General features: G+C 37.0%; 1 protein-coding gene across 10 annotated transcripts in view; it reads right to left on the bottom strand.

Annotated features, from left to right (window-relative positions):
* Positions 1-23,048, bottom strand: part of TBC1D1 (TBC1 domain family member 1) — a 98,881-nt gene that overhangs the window by 37,822 nt on the left and 38,011 nt on the right. For 7 of the 10 annotated variants that reach the window (XM_079305533.1, XM_079305530.1, XM_079305536.1 and 4 more), the window contains 9 exons: positions 15,386-15,919; positions 12,312-12,401; positions 11,217-11,321; positions 10,467-10,599; positions 8,942-9,033; positions 7,252-7,362; positions 4,207-4,335; positions 2,054-2,140; positions 817-1,106 (listed from right to left, as the gene is read on the bottom strand). In XM_079305533.1, the coding sequence (XP_079161659.1) occupies positions 817-1,106; positions 2,054-2,140; positions 4,207-4,335; positions 7,252-7,362; positions 8,942-9,033; positions 10,467-10,599; positions 11,217-11,321; positions 12,312-12,401; positions 15,386-15,919 (1,571 nt within the window). The remainder of the gene's footprint in view (positions 1-816; positions 1,107-2,053; positions 2,141-4,206; positions 4,336-7,251; positions 7,363-8,941; positions 9,034-10,466; positions 10,600-11,216; positions 11,322-12,311; positions 12,402-15,385; positions 15,920-23,048) is intronic. The other 3 variants (XM_079305535.1, XM_079305538.1, XM_079305540.1) reach the window with 1 other exon arrangement.

Here is a 23,048-nt window from a genome sequence, read left to right as displayed (position 1 = left end):
ATTTTAAAAAGGGACAGGTATTGTTTCCTTTCAAATACTATAATTCTCTTTTTTTTTGCTGTCATCATCCATTTCTGGCATGCTCATTTATTGCCCTGCCTCCTGCAGGAAAAAAATGGGCTGAAACACAGAGATTTCCTATTAATTTATGTAAATGAGCAGTTTGGGCAGTAAAACAGAAGCCTATGGGGCAAAGTGTTTCAGCAGGAATTGGAAAAAACAGATAGAAGGAAGGGAGAAAACTGCCATAAAGTTAAGAGGGGACTAGAGATGCAGAGGCAGGCCTCTGAAGGTGAACAACTTGAAGAATATTCCTATTGAAGCAAGTAATAGTTTGTTTTTGTGAATAAAATCTAGACAGGCTTGAAAAGCTAGACAGGAGTCCCACCTCTACCAACATACAGGCACTTTAAGTCACTTTTGGGTGCTATTTCAAAGCTACATATGAAATTACCAATAATAAGGTTTCAGGATCACAGAGGCTACTGAATTTTTCTCTGTAAATAGAAAACAAGAAGTAGCATTTTTTATACCTCTTACAGATCAAAACAACAAAAATGATTGTTTGGAAAAATATAAATGAATCAAGCAGTTTTGTGACACATACTGTGGAACTACACATCTCATGTCTTCTGTCCCCTGTGAAGCACACAGGGTTAAAGGTGTTTTAAAAAAGAATACCTACAAACCTCCAAGGAGTGACACACTGCTGCAGGACATCCCTTATCCATTCAGAGGACATACCTGGTATGCAATTATCATCCCCAAATATGCCCTCAACAAACAAAATCATAGCCTGCTTTTAATAAGGCTTACTTTCTTATGTGAGGAGTCTCTGTGCTCACTGAGTGATACCTCATAAGTTTTCTCTGAGGAACAGATGGTGATGTTTCGACAGGTCCCAGAGATTCCTGGCTCTCTGTTGGTAAATGACTCAGTGTGTTCGCTCGCCTCCGAAAGCTCTGCTGGGGCAACGCAACAGACTGCTCCAGAAAGGAATCCTCTGTGTCACTGCAGAGATCATCCACTGACCCACTGGGCTTGACAGCATTTTCTGCAGGAAGCACAGGAGCTCTGTCTTTCTCCTTTTCGCACAATGGTGGCTCCTAGCAGTGCAAGAAATGAGGTATAGGAGCTTAGAATCCATCTTTCAGATTGCAGTACCATGTCATCTGCTTCAAACACACATTTTTATCAAGCTAGGTCAAAGGAAGATGTTAGATGTTTTATGTCCTTGTCATTCATCACTTGGACCGCCATGGAATAGTCTTTACTTTGCAGAGAAAATTTCGAGTAATTTTGAGAGTAATTTTATTTTATAGTATGCTGAATACAATTCAGAAGAAATAGGGTCAGAACAAGAGAGTGAGGTTTGCTTAACAGTTAAAAGGGTGGCATTGCAGAATGCTGTATCTTTAGCAACCCATCTAACCACATAATACTCCTCTTGTCTACCTGCAGATTCACACAAAGAACTTAAGCCTATGACTAGATGCCTGTTTCAATCCCAAGCCATGCATTTTCTTTATTCCTCACCTTGTACACTTCCTGCAGAATCAGTGATTCTTTCAAAAACATAAGCAGAAAGAGCAGACTTTTGTTTACATAATGTCAGGAGTCTGTAGGTGAGCAGGCATTACAGCAAAATCAATAGCTGTATATCTAAGCCTGCAGAGTGCTATGCTGCCTCCAGGGAGGAAGACTGGCTTCTTCCACGTTGTTTGTACTGTGTTATACAGACTAAAAGCTTTCTGACCACACAAACAGGGAAATTACTTCTTGTTTTAGTTTTATGTTTCTTTTGAATACAGTCTTGCATTCATGAACTTTCAGGGCTAAAACCAGACAGACAAGCAAGGTGATTTAAAATATATATAGTACAAGGCATTTCTAATTCAATAGCACTTCTCTGCTTTATAATATGGAACAGAACAAAAAGCTTGAAAGCAACTTGAAACATTTCACATCTGACCATACTTCATACTTGCTTAGTTGTTTCAGGGAATATTTTTGAAGTGTCTAAATATGTACAATTATTCCAGGCTTTACTTACCTTATTTGTGCTGTTTAAGGTACTGGACACAGAGCTGTCCAAATCCACAGAACCAGACCTGTCTAGTGGACCTCTGGCTTTACTGCCCTGTAGAAATAAAGCACATCAGCAGTTAAGATTATGATATATAGGGCACACCAAAGAGATTTAATTAGCTGAACTGGGAGCTGTAATTTTCACAGACAGTGTCAAATTTAATTTCCTGAAATGCCTAAAAATACCTTTTTTCCCTATGGGAAACTGAAGCTTCATTCAGAATAGTCTCTGTCAACTTGAAGGATCCTGCAGAATTCAAGAATTCTCACTATGTGTTTTCCATGATAGGTACATAATCACATATTTCCCATGTACTAGAACTAGTGTTAAAGTACCTTCTGTATTAGGTATTTACAAAGATACAGAGAAATGAAAAGGATGTCTTTTACAAAGGACTAAACCCATATAAATTTAATACACAGGAAAACATAATTTCTGGTATTACCATTTCAGTGTTTACAAATCAGAAGGCATAAATATTTCTCTAGAATCTGTCAACAATATTTTTGTATCATTTGTTTGAGTAATGTTTTTGTGCAACCAAGAAAAATATCAGATGAATTCTGATGTGCTAACACAATTATGGAACTTGCATCTTCCTAACCTTAAATCATATAATTCTTTAATGTTCTGAAGTTAAATTTCATGTTCTCTTTGAAGTTTTATTCCAGCTAAAATACAAAATGTTGTCATTATTCACAACAGTGACTATCTCTCTTTGAAGTTCAGCCAAAACTTCTGGCTTCAGATCTGATCAAAATCAAGAATTTCCTTCAAAACAGCAATGCCAGTGAAAATGCAACCAGTGTACAGCTATGCTGATATGAAGGCAGCTTATATCAGTCAGGACAAACTGAAAGAAAATTAGAACAGTACTACAGCTAATGTAACAACACTAACATTATGTTTCATATCCTGAGAACAGCTGCAGCAAGATTTTATAGGGGTGAATTCCAGAAATGCTGTCTGGGAAGTAACGAGAGGAGATATGAAACTAAAACTCGTCTCTATATGGACAATTGTAACAGGAAAACCATGCTTTTCTTATCATTTTTCTTAAGAGAATGGGCTAGATAAGATGTCTGAAATAAGCTTTGAAAACCTAGTTTTGTCACTACCAGTTGCTTGTCTGTGAACTACTAAATTGTATTAGTTATTGCTTCAATGTAACTTTTTGCTGACTATAAATGAGAATGCCCTATTATCTGTTCCTGAGTATTTGTTGCTGGCATTCTGTCACAACTCTTTTGTTTTACGGGAGAAGGTTTGATTTTTTAACTCCTTTATCAAGCAGAAGTCCTTACAAGCCTCCTACTATTTTCCTCAGACTTTTCCCATATGGTGCAACATGAAATATATTTGAATGAGAAGACACTCAATAGGTTTAAATCGCTATTAAACTTGACATCTGATTTAATTTCAAACTGCTGCTACTTACTTTCAGCAGCTAATTTCTGTGACCTGTTCATGATAAACATTTTCACAGAATCACAAAATTAACTAAGTTGGAAAAGAATCACTATCACATAGAAGCTCAAGTTTTCTCCTTTAATCAGTATTTCCAGACACTGTCTACAGAGAATTTTACTAGATGTAATATTGCATAGATGCCTTCATGTTCTTAGTGCCATTCTTTATATTCCTCACCTTCAAATAATCTACAGGATCTAAAAGTTCAGGTATCACACTACACATCAGGTCTCTGTCACTAATAAACACATCTCATTAGAAATGCTCAATCAGCTCCTTAGCAGTTTCCTTCTACATAAAGAGAAGTGAACAATTTTAATAACTGTTTTAATTTTCTAAATCCAAAAGAGGAATAAACCAATTGTTGCTTTTTATAAGTCCTCATGTTAACTTCATATTCATTTTTTTGAAATGCCTATATACCATCTTTCTTATCTAAGAATTAGCTCACTTCATCCACGACTTGGTATTCTCTCTACCAAAGCCCTGCTTTTTTTTTCTTCTAAAATGTACAGTCAAATATTTTTGTCACTGTGACTTTAATAACCTTTGGGCTACAGCCTGGAATGATAACAACTATGACTCTTCTATCAAATAAACAAAGCAAAGACATTATGTTTAAAGACAATAAACATGAAGATACTTACACGTGATAAAATACTTTCAAAAGATTCTGTAAGAGACCTTTTTGCTTTGTTCTTTAGCATGTCTAATCTGAATCTCGGAGCACTGCTGGACACTTCATTTACAGCATTCTCAGCAGGAGGTTGTGAAGCCTGTAAGTGCATAAAAACAGAAATACTCAACAGCATGGAGAAAATCTCAGTGAACAGTTTGAAGACTTCTATAACCTGAATCAATAGTTTTTACTGGTGTCCTCAATTTGTCATGCCTTTTTCTCTACAGATACTTGTACTGAAGTTTAACAAACTACCCTAAAAAAGGACAGAAATTCTCCTACAGGAAACATGTTGAGTGAACAAGCATGCTTCAGAAGAACTGCTGTTTTAATACAGATTTTCAGCTCTGTTGATAAATTTTCATTTATGCCAATGTAGAATTGTACAATTTCTAAATGTTGAAGTGTAATGGATTAGCGATTTCTCATGGATTTCCTTTTCTTCAACCAAGAAAAGAATCAAAATCTCATCATGAACAGAAACTCTCAACTTTCTCCATTATAGTAAAATGGGTCTTTCTAACATGTATAACAATTTAACTCTTCTATGTATTTCACCAGTAGAAATATTTCCACCTTAAAACTATCAGTCAATTGAGAGTTTTGCTTCTTAAATAAATATTTCAGTCCATTTTTAGTGCTGGTGAATAATAATGCAGCAAACAGAAAAATGGTACTATGATGTAGATATTACTGTTCAAACCCAGTATCTGCAGTAGAAACTAGAGCTCTATTTTGGGGGTTCATCTTGAAGATGACAGGCACCATACCCCTCCCTACTTGTCCCTAAATTCAGAGATCTGAATGTTTGATTGGTGCAATTACTAGTGCTGGGCAGCTGAGTGACATAACCATCACCAAATTGTCCTGTCTAGATGTCTTTTTAAAACACTATTTCCAGTATGATAACTTTACAGGCTCCTGTATTTTATTTTTACCTTCTGTCCTGGTTATGCCAGGACAAGGTTAATTTTTGCAGTACCTGGGAGGGGGCATGGGCAGGACCTGAAGGATATTTAATACCATCTGTCATTGCTGGAGGTAGGGGGAAAAGGTCTCTCTTCAGAGAAAAGGGGCTCCTTCCAGTCAAATAAATGTGTCAGCAGGGAGCCTTCTAGTACTACCTCAGTCACTGGGGGGTGGATTCAGTGTGAATAATTTCTTTTCCTGTACCCTCTGTGACTAGTATTGCTACTATTACTGGTCATTTTCTTACTTCACTGCTGTTTCCTGTAAATTGTTCTTATCTCATGCTTTTGCCTTCTGTGATCTTTGCCTTTTGTGCCTCCAATTGTCCTCTCCATCCCACTGCAGAAGGTCCCTGGCTTGGAGAGTCTTGGTGGGGCACTGAATGGGGAGTACCATTCCTAAACCACATCACCTTCCCTTACCTTATTCTCCAATGGTAAATCAGATGCTGCATGCTATTGCATTCTTATGAAAGGACACTCACTTTGAAGTGTTTTTGTTAAACAAGATCCATGTAACTAGTATCACACTTCATATTTTTTCTCCCCTGATTTAAAAACATATTTTTTAAAGGCAATGCAAATTATAAAAATGCATATGCAGAACAGAAGGGAATCAGAGTGTCATGGGTTAATGATTGCTGAGACAAGTAACAGAATATGTGTTCAAAGGTATCTGCTATTACAAGGCCTGGAGATAAATTATCAGAGTAAATATAAAATATTATGCTGAGACAAGTGATAGACTGAAGGGTTCTCTTCTCAGAACACTGGCATCTCTGCAAGTATCAGATTAACCAATTTGATTTCAGGAACTGAGCAAAACAGATTGCAGTAGGCCTCATAAACTTTCAAATCATTGAAGACATATTAAGATCTTATCTTGCTTTGTATATCCCTTTTTCCAAGCAGTGATTGACACTATTTGACCATCAGCTAGCATTACACCAAATAAAAATATGTCATATATGATGACAGAGGACCTCAGGCAATGTTTCTTCCTTTTATCCCACAACTGAAATGCTTTTTTCTTAAAGGCATATTTCTGGTGAGATGCCCAACACATAAATCAAAAGTGAAATACACAATTCTCTTTCTGTTTTCTCAAGGAGGTCAATAATTAGCTAGTAAGCCATAAAAGCAGAAGAAATTAACAAAGTGAAAATACAGTAAAGGAAGATTTGCTGCTACTTTCCTAATTTCTTCACAGGTCTCATTACTTTTCATTTGCTAGTTTATATCACAAATGGCTAACAGCAATCATAACAATGAAATTACCAACACAGGGACAGTCAAGACTGTTTAAGAGGGTCTAAATAATTGCTACTGAATGTTTTCAGAGAATGGATGGAATCCTTTTTTAAAAACTAACCTCCTTGAGTTGTCTCACAAACCAAGGCATCTAAAATCACTAATCCTTCGGAAAAACCTTAAATGTGCTGTATAAACAGCCAGTTAAACAGCATTGATGGAACCTCATAGAGAATAAAGGATAGTTCATATCTTTGGACATGGATGAGAGTCTCTGCTGCTTTTTCTGCAGCAATCCTCCTCCTCTTAAGGCCACTTCAAATGGTTGTTTACACACAAGAAATAACTTTCAGTCTTGGGTAAGTGCAATAGGCTTTATCAATGGTCAAGTCCAATGTGTTGTCATTACACTGAGTGAATACTGAGAGTGAGATGGCAAATGCCACAGATCAGCTGAGAGCAATCACAAATTCATTATATATTGAATATATAATTATACACCTCACATATACTGAATTTTCATTGCAGGGAGAACAAATAAACAATACAGTAGTAGTCTGCCTTGTTTGCACCTCTGTCTCCTAGGCCTGGAATCAGACTGTACCAGGGACCTCAAATTCAGAGATACCTGTTTTGGCACATGAACCATAAGCAAACTCAATATGCACCACTGCTTACACATTGAAGTTTCAAATTGCAAGTGATGAAAATTTGCCTTTGGAAAGATATAAAAAGCAAATTTTTTTTTTTTCCTGGCTTCTCTTTACATTAACTAAAATTGAATGATTAGTTACCTGTTTTGCTTCTCCAACATGAACATGGTCCTTCTGTTTTTCTTCATACATGTGTCTCAGAAGAGAGATAACCAGCTCATTCTCTTTTTGCTCATTTCGTGGTCTTAATTTCTGTAATTGAAAACACCACAAGCACAGTAATTATACATTAGTGTAACAGTTAGCAAATATTTACTCTTTTCATTTGTCACTGTAATAAATCATCAACGTAGGAACAAGTTTAGTCTGTTAATGCTACTACTCCAGTCCACCAGAGGACACCAGTGTTACAGGCAAAGCACCAATACAGCCACAAAAACACTTGACCTCACTTCATACATGACAATTTACACCTAAGAGGACAACTGTACAGATATGAAACTGCCACAAGCAAATAAAGGCTTCAAAAATATTTTTGCCAATTTTCTTTTGATAGTAGTTCAACTACTGTAGTTCTGAGTTTGCAGCACACACAGAGTACTGTCCTAGAGATAGGATTCACTATGCTTCTACTAGAACTCCTTCACACTGGACATTTAGTTTGTGGGAAATGACATAAGTTTTTTATAAATTAGTGCACAAGGTGAACGTATTTGTCCGTGCTGCATTTTATTTAGATCTGAATTATTGTAAGAGAAGATTTTAAAACAATTTATTGAAGAATTTAACCCCAGAAACTTAACTTTTGAAAAACATATGCTGCCTTAAGTCTACTGATATAATACAGAGGATATAGTATGAATCAATGCTAAGATAGCACATTAGATCAATAAAAGCACCACATGAAGACAGTGACCTAAAAATGCAAATCATGGTAACAATACATGGATCTGCAAGAATACAACATTCCAGGCTGTCCAACTGGGAAAGTTAGCTGAGAAAGATGGGCAGGAGATTTGTACTTTACCCTTAGTTTTACCAAGTTAATCGTTTGCAGACTCTCACCAGAAGTAATTAACAGTTCCCTGTGACTACTAGAAGCTTTAGACTGTGTGCAGAACACTAAAAGGCACCAGTGCTGCTATCTGCCTTATGCTAAGAAATTACTTAGCTCATGGAATTGGTCCTACAGAATAACTTCCAAATTTGGTATTGAGTGATAAACCACCACTTGGAAACACACAAGAGACTTCAGTGACTCAAGAGAGGAAGGAAACACTACTTTTTAAAAAGTCTGAAATTTCTTAATCTTCAACACTGTGCCAATCCCAGTGACATTTCCTACAATGCACATCATCTGTTTTAAATCCAGCTATGCTTTCCTCTGTCCTAAAATAGATTTAATTAAGAAGAAAGAAAGTTTAACTTCTTTAGTTAGTTTGACAAGAATTATGATCTAGCATAAATTTTAGGCAAAAATTTTATGATCTGTGAATATAACAGTAATTTGTTTTGGTCAAAGTAACAGTTTGAATGCCCTCACAGTACAAGCTATTGCCTTCACCCATAAAAAATGTGTTCAGTGTTATTCAGTGAGAAGGCAACATCTTCATTGAAAGCAAGGAGTATTAAGGGAAGAAAGGTGAGTAAAAGTAATTTTCATCAAAAGGTAAGTTTTTAACAGCTCTAGAAGAACAACTGAAATTAAAGCACAAGCTGGCTAACAATACAGCAAAAATAATGAATGATTAACAAAGAATGAAAATAGCTTGTGTTTTACACAAATGTTAGCAAAAAACAAAACTGCTTTAAAATCTTGTAGGAAACTTACCTGAACCTCTTCAAAAACAGAGGCCTGTTCCTGGTTATTTAGTGTGGTTAGATGCTTTTGTAGTTCTAGTTTAGTCTTAGAAGGGTGCAACCCTACCAAGAGGAACAAAAATTAACAAATTACAGGGTCAAACTTTTCAGAATTAATCAATCACATAAATATGCTCATAATTTAAGCCAATGCGTGTCAAATATTGGAGCTGGCCAATTTCACGATTTCATAAGAGGGCTTTAGAAAGAACTCCAGGTTAATTTAAAGCCACAAGTAAACTCATGTCTTTAAAATGAGGGACATGAACTCTGCAATGAGGAGATTTATTGAGCACAGACCAGGATTATACTCTTAGCTGAAGATTCTATTATCACACAAGATAAAATAAACCCACAATCTACTGCATTTTAGGAGACTGTTTTGTTGGTGTTTTGTGCAGTGCTGCTTGGATTTTGTTTATGGCATAAATCAAATTCCTCTCATTTTCTCCAATTTTTATGCTGTGGGCTTCTGAAAACGAGTAAATTTATTGCTTATTAAGTCAAGGTCTTACTTTGCCTATTGATGAAAAAAACATTTATTGACAGTCTAAAGCAGACTACCATTTCATTCAGATTATGCTTGCTATTTTCATCCTGGATTAAATTCCTTTCTTCTATTTTCTGTAGAAAAACAGCAAACCATCAATAGTACTGTGCACTTCAGTTTCTGATCATGGAATCCCTGCTTCAGAAGCAGATGATATGATTAACAAGATGGCATGATTGAAGGCATTAAGGAACATTTGCCTTTAAGAAACTTCCCAAAAATCACAGCTAGCTGAAAACCAAAATAGAGTGAAAGTAGTTTTGGAAGTTCTCCAGTTTCATTAAATTAACACTAGGCAGGTTTTAGTCCAACAAGCCACTGTCATGTGATCTGACAAGCTGCTGTTGCCCTTTATTCACCCCAAACATCACTTCAATGAACCAAATCTAAATGTGAAATTTGCTGAAACGTAAAGAGGTTTTTTTATGTCTTGAACTTCTGGGAAACAACCACAATTCTAATCTCTGCATTTTCATGAAGGAGCATAAATCAACATCACAAAAACACATATTAAAAGCACACTGTTCAGTTCCTGCTTAGTGACACTGTTCAGTTCCTGCTTAGTGATAGCATACTGCCAGTTTCTAAGTGGATTCAAAAGGACAGTAGGCCATAGCTATTGCAGCATCTACCCTTCAGAGGTTCCTTATCTAGTCTTCTGCATTTATAGGGCTAATTGAGCCAAACAAGCTGCAACTCACTAATGTTTACATTTGCAAACAGTTTTCAAAAGTTCAACTAAAGCACAATAAAGGAGCTTAACTCTTGTTAGGAAATTCTGATTACTTTACAGAAAACCTGACACTACAGACCTCTACATAAAAGTACTGGCTTTCAACTTTCCACCCCAAGTCCCAAGCTCTTTTTAAGCACTAAATTCCTTAGAATTTCACATACTGTCCCCAAATGAAACTGCTGGAAAAAATATTCAACCAGAAAACCTCACCTTCTATCTTTTCACAGAGTTTATGCAAACTTTGCATAGGACACCCTTCACAGAGCTGGGGCTGTGCCTTGGAAGTTTGTTGCACAGCAGCCACAGTGAAAGCCTGTTTCAGTGTCATCATGATTTCATCAACCTGAAAAGAATGGCATGCAAAATAACAGAATTTTACTCTTCACTGTTTACCTTAACACAAACACAACAGTCTTTTAGAATGATATTGCCCCTGCTTGGGAATGTGCTTATGATTAAAAAGACAAGCTGTCCCTATGTTGGTTCTGTGCACAAACACACAAGTATGATAAAACTCATCATGAACTCATGTCACTTCCAGACCCCTCTGATTTTATTACCATGGTCTAATGAAAGATCCCACCCTCTATCTCAAACCCCTTTCCTGTCTATGATAAAAAGCCTTACTGCAGCTGTGGTACACTGGCCTTACTTAGAGCACAGGAGTGCAGTCCTGATTTTCAGAACAGGTGCCCTAAAGAGAAAACTCTCCCAAAAAAAGGTCTAGCTAAGTTTGTGAAATGAAAGGAAGATTTTGTGGATATTAAAGAGGATTTTAACTTCTTGCCCTTAAAACAAATGAAAAGGTCTCTTGCAGACTGCTACATTAGTTGCATTTTTGAAATGCCTGTATTTCTGAGTGGCATAGGATTTGAAGACATTAAGCAAAATAAAGAGCATGGAGAATAGAAGACTTCTAGAACCTAATATTCTATTTGACTATCCTTTTCTTTCACTTACCAGTGCTTCATCTGTACACTGAAACACATAGCAAACAAAGTGGAAACCTCCATTTTCTGAAGACTCTCTGCAGATGAACCCAAAGTGATCCACATGTCTAATTCCCTAGCAAAGAAACAACAGCAATGAAACAGTCATATCTACTTTCAATGTTTTGTACCTGTATTTCTTTCAGGAAGAAAAGAACAAAACAGCATTACATATAGGTCACTTATATCTGTCACAGCCACATTAAAGACATCTGGCCATTAAAATTCTGTCCTGTTATAGAATCTAATACTTCATGAATCTGTTGAATTTCAATTAAGTCAGACATTGTATGGTTTTCAGTTTGTCTTTAATGGATGAACTATAAAAGACCCATATAGCAGACCCAGAGGGTAATAAATTCTATTCAAAATGTATTTTACTCTGAAAATTTCAGAATATGTGCCTGTATGTTTAGTGATGAAAGCTATTGCCACCAAATTAAAAAAACAAAGTAATTTATGGAAAACAAAACCCACAAAACAAACAAAAAAACTCAGGCAGAAAGGCAGAGAAGCAAACTCTGTGGCACAAGGAACAGGGATTACTAGTGAATGAGGAGGCTCTGAACATGCCTGCCCTCAGTGCATCACATATACTACCTCTGTATGGCAGAGGACTGTCTTATTTAAACACATGCAACTTATATTCTTGGAAAGAACATACTTTTAAAGCATTTTTCAGGTAACTGTTACATAGAATTTTTCTCCTTTCATTCTCACTTTTTGAAAAATGTGGCTCAGATCCAAAGATCTGCACAGCCATAAATCACGCTCACTGCAATCTCAAACAAGTGTGTGTTCCTGACCAGTGTGCTCCTTCTAGCTAATATTATGTATCCACTGCACATAGAAGTGAGTCATTATCTCAGAAATCACAATGCAAAGCATGAAAGAATGATGGTCTTATGAAATTACTGATTCATTAGCAGCTTTTCAACAGCAATCACTGAAACTGATTGTTGAGAGAATCCATGTGGAGTGCAAGAGGAGAAGATTGCATGAGCATTCACAAGTAGAGAAGATTTAAACAATAAAAGAAGAGAAAAAGAATACACTACAATCTTACCTGAGAACAAAAGGATATTTCCTTAAAGCTTTTCTCAATTGCAACTTTTTTTGTGTCGGGACTGATAAGGTAAACTTCAGACTGGCCAATCTAAAAAGAACAAAATAAATTGCAAGGTGCCAACAAATAACATGACACTTCCTTTTGTCTCACTATGAAAATGCTTCCTGAATATAAATCTCAATTTTTTTTTTCTACCTGTATATTTATACCAGTTATTATATTACTACCAGAAAGAACACCGAAACAACACTGATAATAATGATTAAACAGATGAGAGCAATGTTGTATCACAATTAACCTACTTTGCACTGAGAGAAATACACTCATGCTCCCTTTCCTTATTATGTGCAGTCTTGGAATGCACTCCCTTTCCTTATTATCTGCAGTCACAGAAGCTACTTAATGAGATTGCCCTGAAATTTAAGTCCAAGTGTGCCTCTTCCTGTATTCCACCTAATAACTTTTTAGAGTTTTATTTATTTATGGCACACATAACATTTAATTTAAAGCACTTAACTCAAAACCTATACAAACGAATTTGCTGGAATATATTTTCTAATGTAATTTAATCTGTAGGCCATTTGTTCAATCAAAAGACAATAATAAGTATGGATGGGCAAAGGCCATTTTTAAGGTGAAACTGTTGTTTTCATTTTTTCAGCTTCTGGCAACAGCTTTGTAAGATAGTAAGAGAAAAATTTAAATTCCTCATATTTTCTAGCACATCAGAGGATGTAAAAACAAGTCGCATATCAGATTTTAGGAAGGCAGGTGGAACTTGGATCCACTCATGAGCATGACTTAGAGAAACCTGCTTCAATCACTACCAAATCCCAAAAGATGCACATAAAAACATCAGCAGGACCAATATAACTGTACTTTCTTAAGAAAGGGGGAAGGGACAAATCCTGTGTGTGAATAGATCAAGTCAGATGTGCCACCTCTGTATGTCTAAAAATGGTCCTGTGTATTCACTTTCCAACTCTTTTTTCACTTTAACCAGTCACAGTGGTTTCCCCCAGATGCCTGCAGGTTTCCTTGTATTGTCCCTGGGCCTGATCTTGCCTCTGTTCATGGGGCTATTCCATCCAACACCTAATCAGCAGCCTCCTGATTGCTGCTGCCTTCCCCACCCTGCAGCAAGAGGCTCCCACATCATTCTTTCACCTTTGGCCCCTGGGCAGTAGTGATCGTTTGAAGTCAACTGAACAAGGGAAAAAACCCAAACCAACGAACCTCTTCCCCCCCACCCCCAATATACAGTCAGAAGAAAAACCTAAAAATACCCCCTCTTCCCCCCATCAAACCATAAGAAACTGGCTAGGAAAGCAGATCTTCAGGAAGATACATGAAAATCAGGACTGTTTGAATCAGGTGAGGAAAGCTGGCAGATAACTAATCTGAATATTTTTCACACCTTATGCATCAACCAACTTTTGCTTCAGTTGTGGAGAAAATCTAAGTAACTAACTGAGAATATACCAACCATTTTTTTTTCCTCAGGATATTAAGTTACTTGTAAGCATTTCATATGTAGCCACACACAAAGGGATGAGACCTGAGCATGCCATCTGCAGTCCCTGACTCAGAAGCTGCTGAACACAGGGGACAGCTAACCAACAACCTCAGCTCTGCCATGAACTGCTGCCTGTGGATACTGAAGGCACAAACTAGAGTTACTTCACTTCCGTATATTCAGCTGAATTTAGACTGGTTGAATACAAAAAGAACACAGCTGTGCATACTAAACAATATTTTCCCAGGTAAAAAGCAACCCAAGACACAAAGCCAGATCAGCAAAGTCTCAATTCAGAAATGTGCCTGAAAGCAGGTGACTGACATTATATCCAGGCTGAAGCTGCAGTTATCTTTGAGAACTACTGCATCTATTTAATGTAAATTAAAAATGCACTCACTAGAGTAAGAGGATCTGGACCTACCAGCCCAACTGTAATCTCTCTGCTTCTAAAATATGTGCCATGAATCAATAATGGAGTCATGATTTATTTAAAATTAGGCATTCTTATTGCAAAGGGTACCTATATTTTCTATGTGAAATACACACTCAAGGAAGGAAGGTGAATATGGCTTTCTTTTTACTAGGGAAGAAGCATCTCTCCATCTTCCTGCCACTACCAAACAGAAGCTTTAATTCAGGTATCGCTGACTGCAACATTTTCTGCATGCTACTCTTTACAGACATAGCACAGTGGCAATCCTTCTTAAGGAATCTCTTTTCCCGCCTTAAAAAACCTGCTATAATTGTACACACTCCACTCCATTACTGGCCTTAAGAACACCCAGCTCCAAAAGCAGCTGAGAGATCCAAGATGACCTTAGGAGAGTGAGTCTTTGCAGTACCAGCTCCAGGTTTGTATTATGTTCAGAAGACACAAGCTAAATAAAATACGTTACATAGCTTAGCTATCATGAGGATTGTAAGAGGAACAAATACCACATTCCTTACTTGCTTCGCAGTTCTCGGAAAATAGTTTTGTTGCTCATCTATCAATGCAAGGGCATTGCTAGCCACACCAAAGCAGGGCAGGAGTGGAGGCATGTGTGGAGTAGTGTAGGAGGCTATTACACTTCTACTCCTTCATTACACACACAGGTTGGCAGCAGGAGTACCTTCATCAATTAAATTGCTTATCCTGGGAAAAAGTCTACTAGCTCTCAGTCATGATTTGGTCCTTCTGCTCTAGTTACGGGTAATTCATTCCCCTGAAATTTATTTCTGCTGATACTAGCTAGTGTAAGTGTACATACCATTCTGCAATTGCACAACTACCTATTAACTTGCAGTAACTTTCTAAAAATTTTCTTTAGAAGCCCAAGGTTTCAGGTACAGTTTTAAACTATTTAATATAAACTTATTTAGAATATGTAAACCAATTTACACTAACAAGTAATGCTCTCCAGAGAAATAGGCAAGTTTAAGTTAAGCTCTGGTAATTGCAATTAAGTTATCAAAGAAATAACTGCCATCTGTCAGAACATCTGCTTTGGTGTCTGCTACTCCAAACTCCAAGATGTGCAAATGCCACCAGAAGCTGCAAATCTTGCTTTACCGTAAACAACATAGTCCGGTTTTCTGCAATGTCAGTTGGCTGCACAACACTGTGTCCATAGATGAGTTGACTTCTTAGGTTCAGTGAAATTGCATCTTCTTCAAAAGACCTGACAAAGCTGTTACTCCTAAGGCTTCCCTCTTGGAAATCCTTCTTAAAAGCAAAGGAACGAAGTCCAGGTTGAGAAAAAGATTTCCTAATTGGCCTTTTTTCCTCCTCTTCATTGACCAAGGGCTGAAATACAGACCGCAATTTGCTGCTGAAAGAGAAACCTCCAAAGTTGTTGGCAGTTTCATGTTGTTGTGATGGTGAGTTGAAATCTGAATTTTTTGTACAACTTGCACGGTTAAATTTCTCAATGCATTCATCTATGAGTGCTGGAGGTGCATTTTTATGTGCTACTGTTACCCGTCCACAGAACAGCACCTCAAACTTTTTGGCAAAAGGGTCTTCGACATCTGAGAGATTATTCTGAAACTCTTCTTGACGGGCAATTTTTCCAGCTTGTCGAATAGAGCTTATAATCTCAGGCACCTAAAGGAGGGGAAAAAAAAACGCATTAGCATTGGGTGCTTTATGATAAAAAAATTGCAAAATTAAGAGACTCCCTGTTGTGATTTTCCTGGAAGGATACTTTGATTTAGTTTCAAAAATAAAAGACCTGTTGAAGGAATCTTGTATTTATTTAAGAGACACATTATAGCAGTTAAATAACACTAAGAAGAGGAATTTCTCATTTGTTCCCTTCCCAGGAGTTCACTATCACCAACACTTTGTCAAAAGAGCTTTGTCCCTTGTAATGCTCTTCATCTTCAGTAAAACTTTTGCCGCTGAAGCAACCAGTATAACATGACAAATTCCAACTCAAAATGAAAGACAGAAGTACTTCAAAAAGCATACAAGAAGCCTTGGACTAATTAATAGGTAAAATTATTTAATCTCTGTTATTTTTCACTCCTTTCTCTTACTCAAACACTCATGTCATGTAGGTTAACAATTCTCTTGCAAATTTGCTTTGCCCTTCAGAATAGCATATTACATTGTTATGGCAGTTTGGTGAGCTTTAAAAAATGTAAATAGCTGCATTTTTTAATAACTATATTCATTATTTTAGATGTTAATTTTTATTCTACTATCCTAGATAATAATAATATTACTATAATTACTAATTATTACCATAATAATATTACTAATTACCGATGATTATTATTATAATACCTTAAATAATATTACCTCACATACAGTATGACTTGCAGGGCATCTGTATGAGACAGCAGTCTGCTACAGATCACAGATGTTGTAATTAGAACCCAAACTGCCATGTGACACATTCTGAGTGACAGTAAACGGTCCCAGTTGCTGATATGGTGAGACAGTAGTGATAAGCATATGCTCTATGCTAAGCTGCTGTGAGGCCAATGCTTGGTTACATCACACTGCTTTGACTGACCTAGGAGATTAAGGGTCTTCTGCAGTCTGTGCTGCTCCTGCTGTAATGAAAAATGTGAGGCCACCATCTATGATTACAACTGCTAATTTTGCCAGCTTTTTTATCAAAGTTTCTTTGAGAAAAATTTATGCAAATTGTGATAATTTCCTGACAAAACAAATTTCCCCTGTCAAGCAACAGCTGGAATTCACTTTACTTATATGTTTGTAGATAGTACAAAAAAAATGTCTGGGAGCATCAGACTAAAATAGCAGCCCAGAAGAACTCCCTCCCCTACAAGAAAGGCATCCCTAAACCCAGAGAATATTTTGGAGGGCAGGCCTCTGTTTTTTTTCAGACATTTTTATGGTTATCTATTGCTTTATCACTATGCAGCAATGTGCATAAATCAACTGAGGAAACAGCAAAGGACTTTGAGGGAAAATCAAATTTGAACAGTGAAAATTGAATTAATATTCTGGGTGCTCATAAAGACTCTAATAGGATTCCTCTTATAGACAAGGAAACAAAGACAAAGATATGGATAGGTAGGTAGGTAGGTAGAGACAAAGAGAGAGGGAAGGAGAATGAGATAGGTAGAGAGATAGACAGATAGATAAATAAAGAGATATTCACACACATATAGCTAGTGGATTTAAAACAGTAAGGAACACATTACAAAACAGGAACTCAGGAAGCATTACTTCACCCTTCAGCATAAGGCATGAGTCACCAGCTAATCATTCAGCAAGGACAAAAAGGAAGAATGGGCAAGAAAAGCAGGGTCAGGAATTCTTAAGTCCATTCTCTAATATGTCACAAACCAGTCAGAAAGCCTTGGGCTCAGTTTTGTGCCTAACTCCTTAATCATATGTAAGAAGAACATTAAGGGTATAACAAATCTTTAGTACCTCAAACAACATACATTTACTCTACAGTGAGCTTAGGGTCTACCTCAGTTTTATTTACTCAACACTCCTTCAAAGAAACAATTTTGAGTGGTATAACCTATCAGAATTACAGTAAAACATAAAACTTCATTCTACCCACATCTGAAGCTGCAATAGGTTAGAAATTTTTAATAAACATGCTTTAATCTTGTGGGAGTGTCTGAACTCACCAGCCACAGGCAATTTTACTACTGAGCTGCCCAGGATACATGCAGAGACCAACAAACCCATCTCCAATTTTGCTGAGGCTGCAGGGGCAGCAGCAAAGGACTGAAGCATTTTCTGAACTCTGCTTACTTAGTTAAAGCCAGGAGCATCAGCTCTCACCCACGCAAAGAGAGCCACTATCTCAACCCCAGCTAAGCTCCCCCAGCAACACACACAGTCAATAACTGTAAGGACAATTTCCAGCAGTACAGGTGCTGCAAGGGTTACAGCCAGCACATAAATGCAGTTACTGAATTTAACTTCTTCAATGATTTTTATTATCAAACACCTTGGACAAAACAGCTATTCAACAGTGACTATACTTTATATACAGACAGTGGTTAGGGAAAGACACTACATCACACAGAAGGACTTTGCAGTAGTTAATAAACTTTGTGTCTGAGGAGACCCACCAGGCCTGTTGATGAAAAATCAAGGGGAGTATTTATTTATTTATTTTCACACATGCTAGGGCTTGAATAATGTCATTGATAAGTAACAGCTGGCTTCCGTGCTACACTTACTAAAAAACACAGACTCTTCTGTTCTCACTTATAGACCTAAAAAAAAAAATCATCCTGCTAATAAAATTTTATTACTTATGATTAGGCAATTGATGCAGCAGCAAATCACTTTCCTGTGATGCTTAAGTACGTTAAACATTATCTATTTTCATTAGTAAAGACAAGATCCATGAGCAATGAAAAAAAATAGATATGTATTTCCCTGGAACTGCTCCTTGCCTGATCAAGATTTGTGCTCTTTTTATCTACCTGTACCACTCCAGACTTTTTATGCAAGTATGGAAAATGAACAATCCACTTGCCCTCTGTATCCCCTGACACTGGCATTCTGACTAAACAGATGTGGATGTTGAATAAACAAACATGAAGTAATCAGTAGTTAAAAACAAATATATTATAATTGTTTCAGGCTATAGGCTCTATCTTGGCAAATGTTTATTAACCACAGATGAAACATTTCCAGATTAAGGAGCATATTAAGCAGTATGCCAGTGGGTGATCACTAACCACATCTCTTGCAAACCTTCAAAAACTAATTAGGATGTAAAGAGAATCAGGTTTTATGGCTCTTCAATTTGTATCAAAATGCAGCATGGATGAAGTTGCTCCTGAATTAAGTTAATGTTGTTTGTCTTTTAAAAGTTGTGGGCTCTTCATGAACATAAGAAAAATATTTTTTTTTATTGCAAAGTTGGCCACAAGCTGGCACAGGTTGCTCGGAGTGATTGCAGAGTCTCCACCCTTGTGGATACACAAACTCTGACTAGACAAGGGCTGAGCAGCCTGCTCTAGGTGACCCTGCTTTGAGCAGGGGGCTGAACTGGATGACCTCCTGAGGGGCCACCCTATGTCACTGTGGTGATACAGATACTACCAACTGCTTTTACACACACCTACTGGTAAATATGCCTACTAATCTGAGCTTGCTAAGACAGTAGGGGAAGACTGTTGCACACAGGATTTCTTCATGACATGCAAATTCTCTTTTCTAGTATACTTCTATTCTTAAGTGTTTTCTTATTTTTTAATATAAATATATAATTAGTGGATAAAGATTATTTCTGTAATCAGAAAAAACACTGCTTCTGACCTAAAATTATTTCCCTAAAACCACAAAACTATGTGCAGAACATCAGTGTAAGCAGCAATGAACCTTTACCAAATAGAGAGCATTACCTTCTTATCACTTCAGGCCAATCAAGCCTGCTGAACAGAAGACACAACTGAAATGTACTAGGGAAAAGGTTTTGTGCTTAGAGTGTCTGAATTAGATACAAAATAGGGATCATGTATCTATAACCATTAAAAATAACACTAGACTTGTGGGGTTTTTTTTAAAGTGTACCACATTATTTCTGCTATAATGATAATGTTTACTTTGCAGAGACAAAGCAGGGAAATGAAATGCTGAGTATTCTTGTGACTTGGCTTGTGGGTATTCAACCAAAACAAAAACCAACACCTAGGACTTCCTTCTATGTCATGCACCAAATCATGACAAGAGGCAGCAAATTTTAAGAACGCACAGGTTTGCTGCATCTGAAGAACAAAGAACAGCTTTTCCCCCTCACATAAAATGCAGTTGCATTTTTACCCCTTGAAACCAGCAGTCACCCTGCAAATTTACATACAAGCATGTAAGAGGTCAAGGTATTTATCCTGTCAGTAGATTTAAGAAACAGAAACTATTTAAATAAAAAGAGCGCAGTAACAGCTGAATGCAACAGCTGACTTTTGGTAAGTAACACTTGACTTAAAAAAAAAAGATTCCTTGTTTCTTTTATACATAGTAGCTAAGAAAGCAAAATGGGCCACAGGAAAAGAACTAGCACATCAGCTGGGAGAACAAGGTGAAAAAGAAAAAAGTGGGATAATTTATTATTTTATTATGAACTGTTTATAACTGCAGTACAAATCTACCTGTTTATATCTACCAGTCTCTGCATAAGATTTCTGGTCAGTGAAGGGTTCAAGCACTTCCTTATTAATTCCAAGGACATAGGGGGTTTTGTTTAACCTAAGACAGACCTGTGCTGACAGGAACTGGTCTTATGCAACAGACTCCAGAAATGGCTGGAGACTGAAAATCATTAGGGTCAGATTCTTAGGCTGAAGAATAGCTAGAACAAAGATGTGAACATCTTCCAAGAACTCTTGAAACAAGTAGATGTTTTGATTGAATTTTGCTAGCTTCCCAAGTGAGAGAGGACATCTGAATTATTTTAAGTGCTTTTACTTGATTTTTTCTCCCGATCAATAGAGCAGGCTCCATAAAATATGTCAAGAAATCTAATACTACTTGCTGTTAGTATTTTTCCTTCTTTATTTTAGTAGAGATTATGGCTACAAATAAGATAAAGAACACAGCTTTTTAACTGTGGGAGAAGCTATCCACTTGTATCAGGACAGATAGCAATATTTTTGTCACCCGTAAGTTACTTACAATCAAGGAATGTTTTGTAAAAGTAGCAGAATGAAGAAATTAAAGTAATTTTTAATCATATACAACACATATAAAAGGTAATACAGCACAATAGTTGCTTGCATTTTTACAAATTCTGCATAAAAGTTTTTATTTCAGCAGTCTGATATGTAATAAAAAGCAGCTGGTCTGTTTCCAGCACACTGGTGGCAAAACAGCTGTCCAGAAATCAACACACATCAGCATTTCCTGTCCTTACCACTCCTTAACCTGCAGTAGTGGTCAAGTGACTTCTCAAACACTTTTCTCCACTCACAGGATTTAACGTTCACCATTTTTAAACCAAAAGCAATTTAATTCATATATTTTACAGATACTCTTATTTTAAACTGAAATACTGCATAATTTCTCCTTCCAAAATCACAGAATAATTAAATTTGGAAGAGACTTTTGATAGCACAGTCTCCCACATAAAGCAAGGTAAACTTCCAAGCTAGATACAACTTCAGACTTTGATGAGTTGCTAGGGCCACATCCAGCTAAGTTCCAAGTAGGAATACAAAGACATAATTTCCTTACTCTCTGGCATTAGCAGAAATTCAAGGTAGAAAAGAGTTATAAACTTTGCAGCTAATTTCTATTTCAGTGAAAGGCCTTTTATATTCAGTTCTCATCTCAAGTGTCTTAACCGGGCTTTTTTTTTCTTCTGTCATCTTGCTTAGAGATTAGTCTACAGTCTCCTACACCTCCCTGAATTTTTCCAGCCATTAACTTTAATTCTTGTTTTAAAACCTTTTTACCCATTGACCCTTAATAAACAGATTTGATTTGATTTTTATTCCTCCCACAAAGCCAATCAAATTCAGATCTAATTCAGAGAACAACAAAGTTTACAGCTCTTCCAGCCCCTGGCTGACTACTATCCTTGCAAGCTCCCATTAGGTTTTCTGTGCATAGCAAATGCACCATGGGTAGAACTAAAGCAACACCTACCAACAGCTCATTAAGTACTTAAGATTGGCAGGTGCACAGAGATACAAGTCACCTTTACTCCATGACTTCACTTCTCAACACATACGATCCAAAATTTTGCTGCTGTATCCTCACTGCTCATAAAACAGCAATAAACTGTGCCACTCTTAGCAGCTTCACCAGCCACACATGTTGGTCTAGCACATTTCTCTCTATAGTACATTAGATGCACTGGGTGTCTCTCTTAACCAGGCAACTCACAAATGTCTTTTGAAGAGGAGAACAAGTTGGATCACAACCAGAGGGCTGGGAGGGGTAACAGCCAGCAGAAGTAACCACAGCACAGGTGTGCTGCTTAGAAGGGGCTATGAAACCTACAAAAGCAAGACAGAGTCTTATTATATTAAGCCTGATTCAGCCTTAATAAGGCCGAGTTCAACAGCTGAATATCACCACCAGCCCATGAAAAGAAGGAACAGTCATACATATGTTACTTGTGGGCATGGTTTCCTTAGTAAGGTTGGAATTGGCATTTTACAGAAAAAGGAATAAGTGAGGGTGGTAAGACTCAGATTGCACTAAAATTCAAAGGATATTCTGTGTGGGGCAGAAGAAACTTACCTGTTGAAATCTAGTTCTTTTTGACCTGAGTGGATAAATGCCACTCTTATCGTTTGAAATGACTGACACCAGTAAGCACCAAGAGCAGAGCTCCATGTGGCCAACACACACTCTTAACAGTTTACACATTATCATAAAAAGTTGTAAAGGGGACTAGACTTCCCACACACACCAAGAGCTACCTCCAGGAGATTGTTAAAGTACTGCAGACGGATGTCATAAGTACTGTATGCCACTTTCACAGTATCACATTCCTTTTAATATTACAGGCCAATCTCAGCTCGAGAACATTCCTCATGATTCCTCAACCAGACAGAAAAGAGTACACTTTTTGCAAAATCATGTTGAGTTTGAGAGCACTCCATGTAATTTAAAGAGGCAGAAAAGGTTTTCTTTCCTTTTGAAAAAAAACCCCAAACCAGTATTTGCAGAATCTGTTCACAGAGTACTGTAAACAAGCTTGGAAATAGAACTTAAGTGTACTCGGTATTCTAATGAAGTTGGACTGTTCTGTTTTGTGACGGTGCTTTCTCCCCAG

The sequence above is a fragment of the Erithacus rubecula genome (genome assembly GCF_903797595.1).
Source record: "Erithacus rubecula genome assembly, chromosome: 5".
In the NCBI taxonomy this organism is placed as follows: domain Eukaryota; kingdom Metazoa; phylum Chordata; class Aves; order Passeriformes; family Muscicapidae; genus Erithacus; species Erithacus rubecula.
The sequence above is the reverse complement of the archived record's forward strand: the minus strand, read 5'-3'. Positions and strand labels throughout refer to the sequence as shown.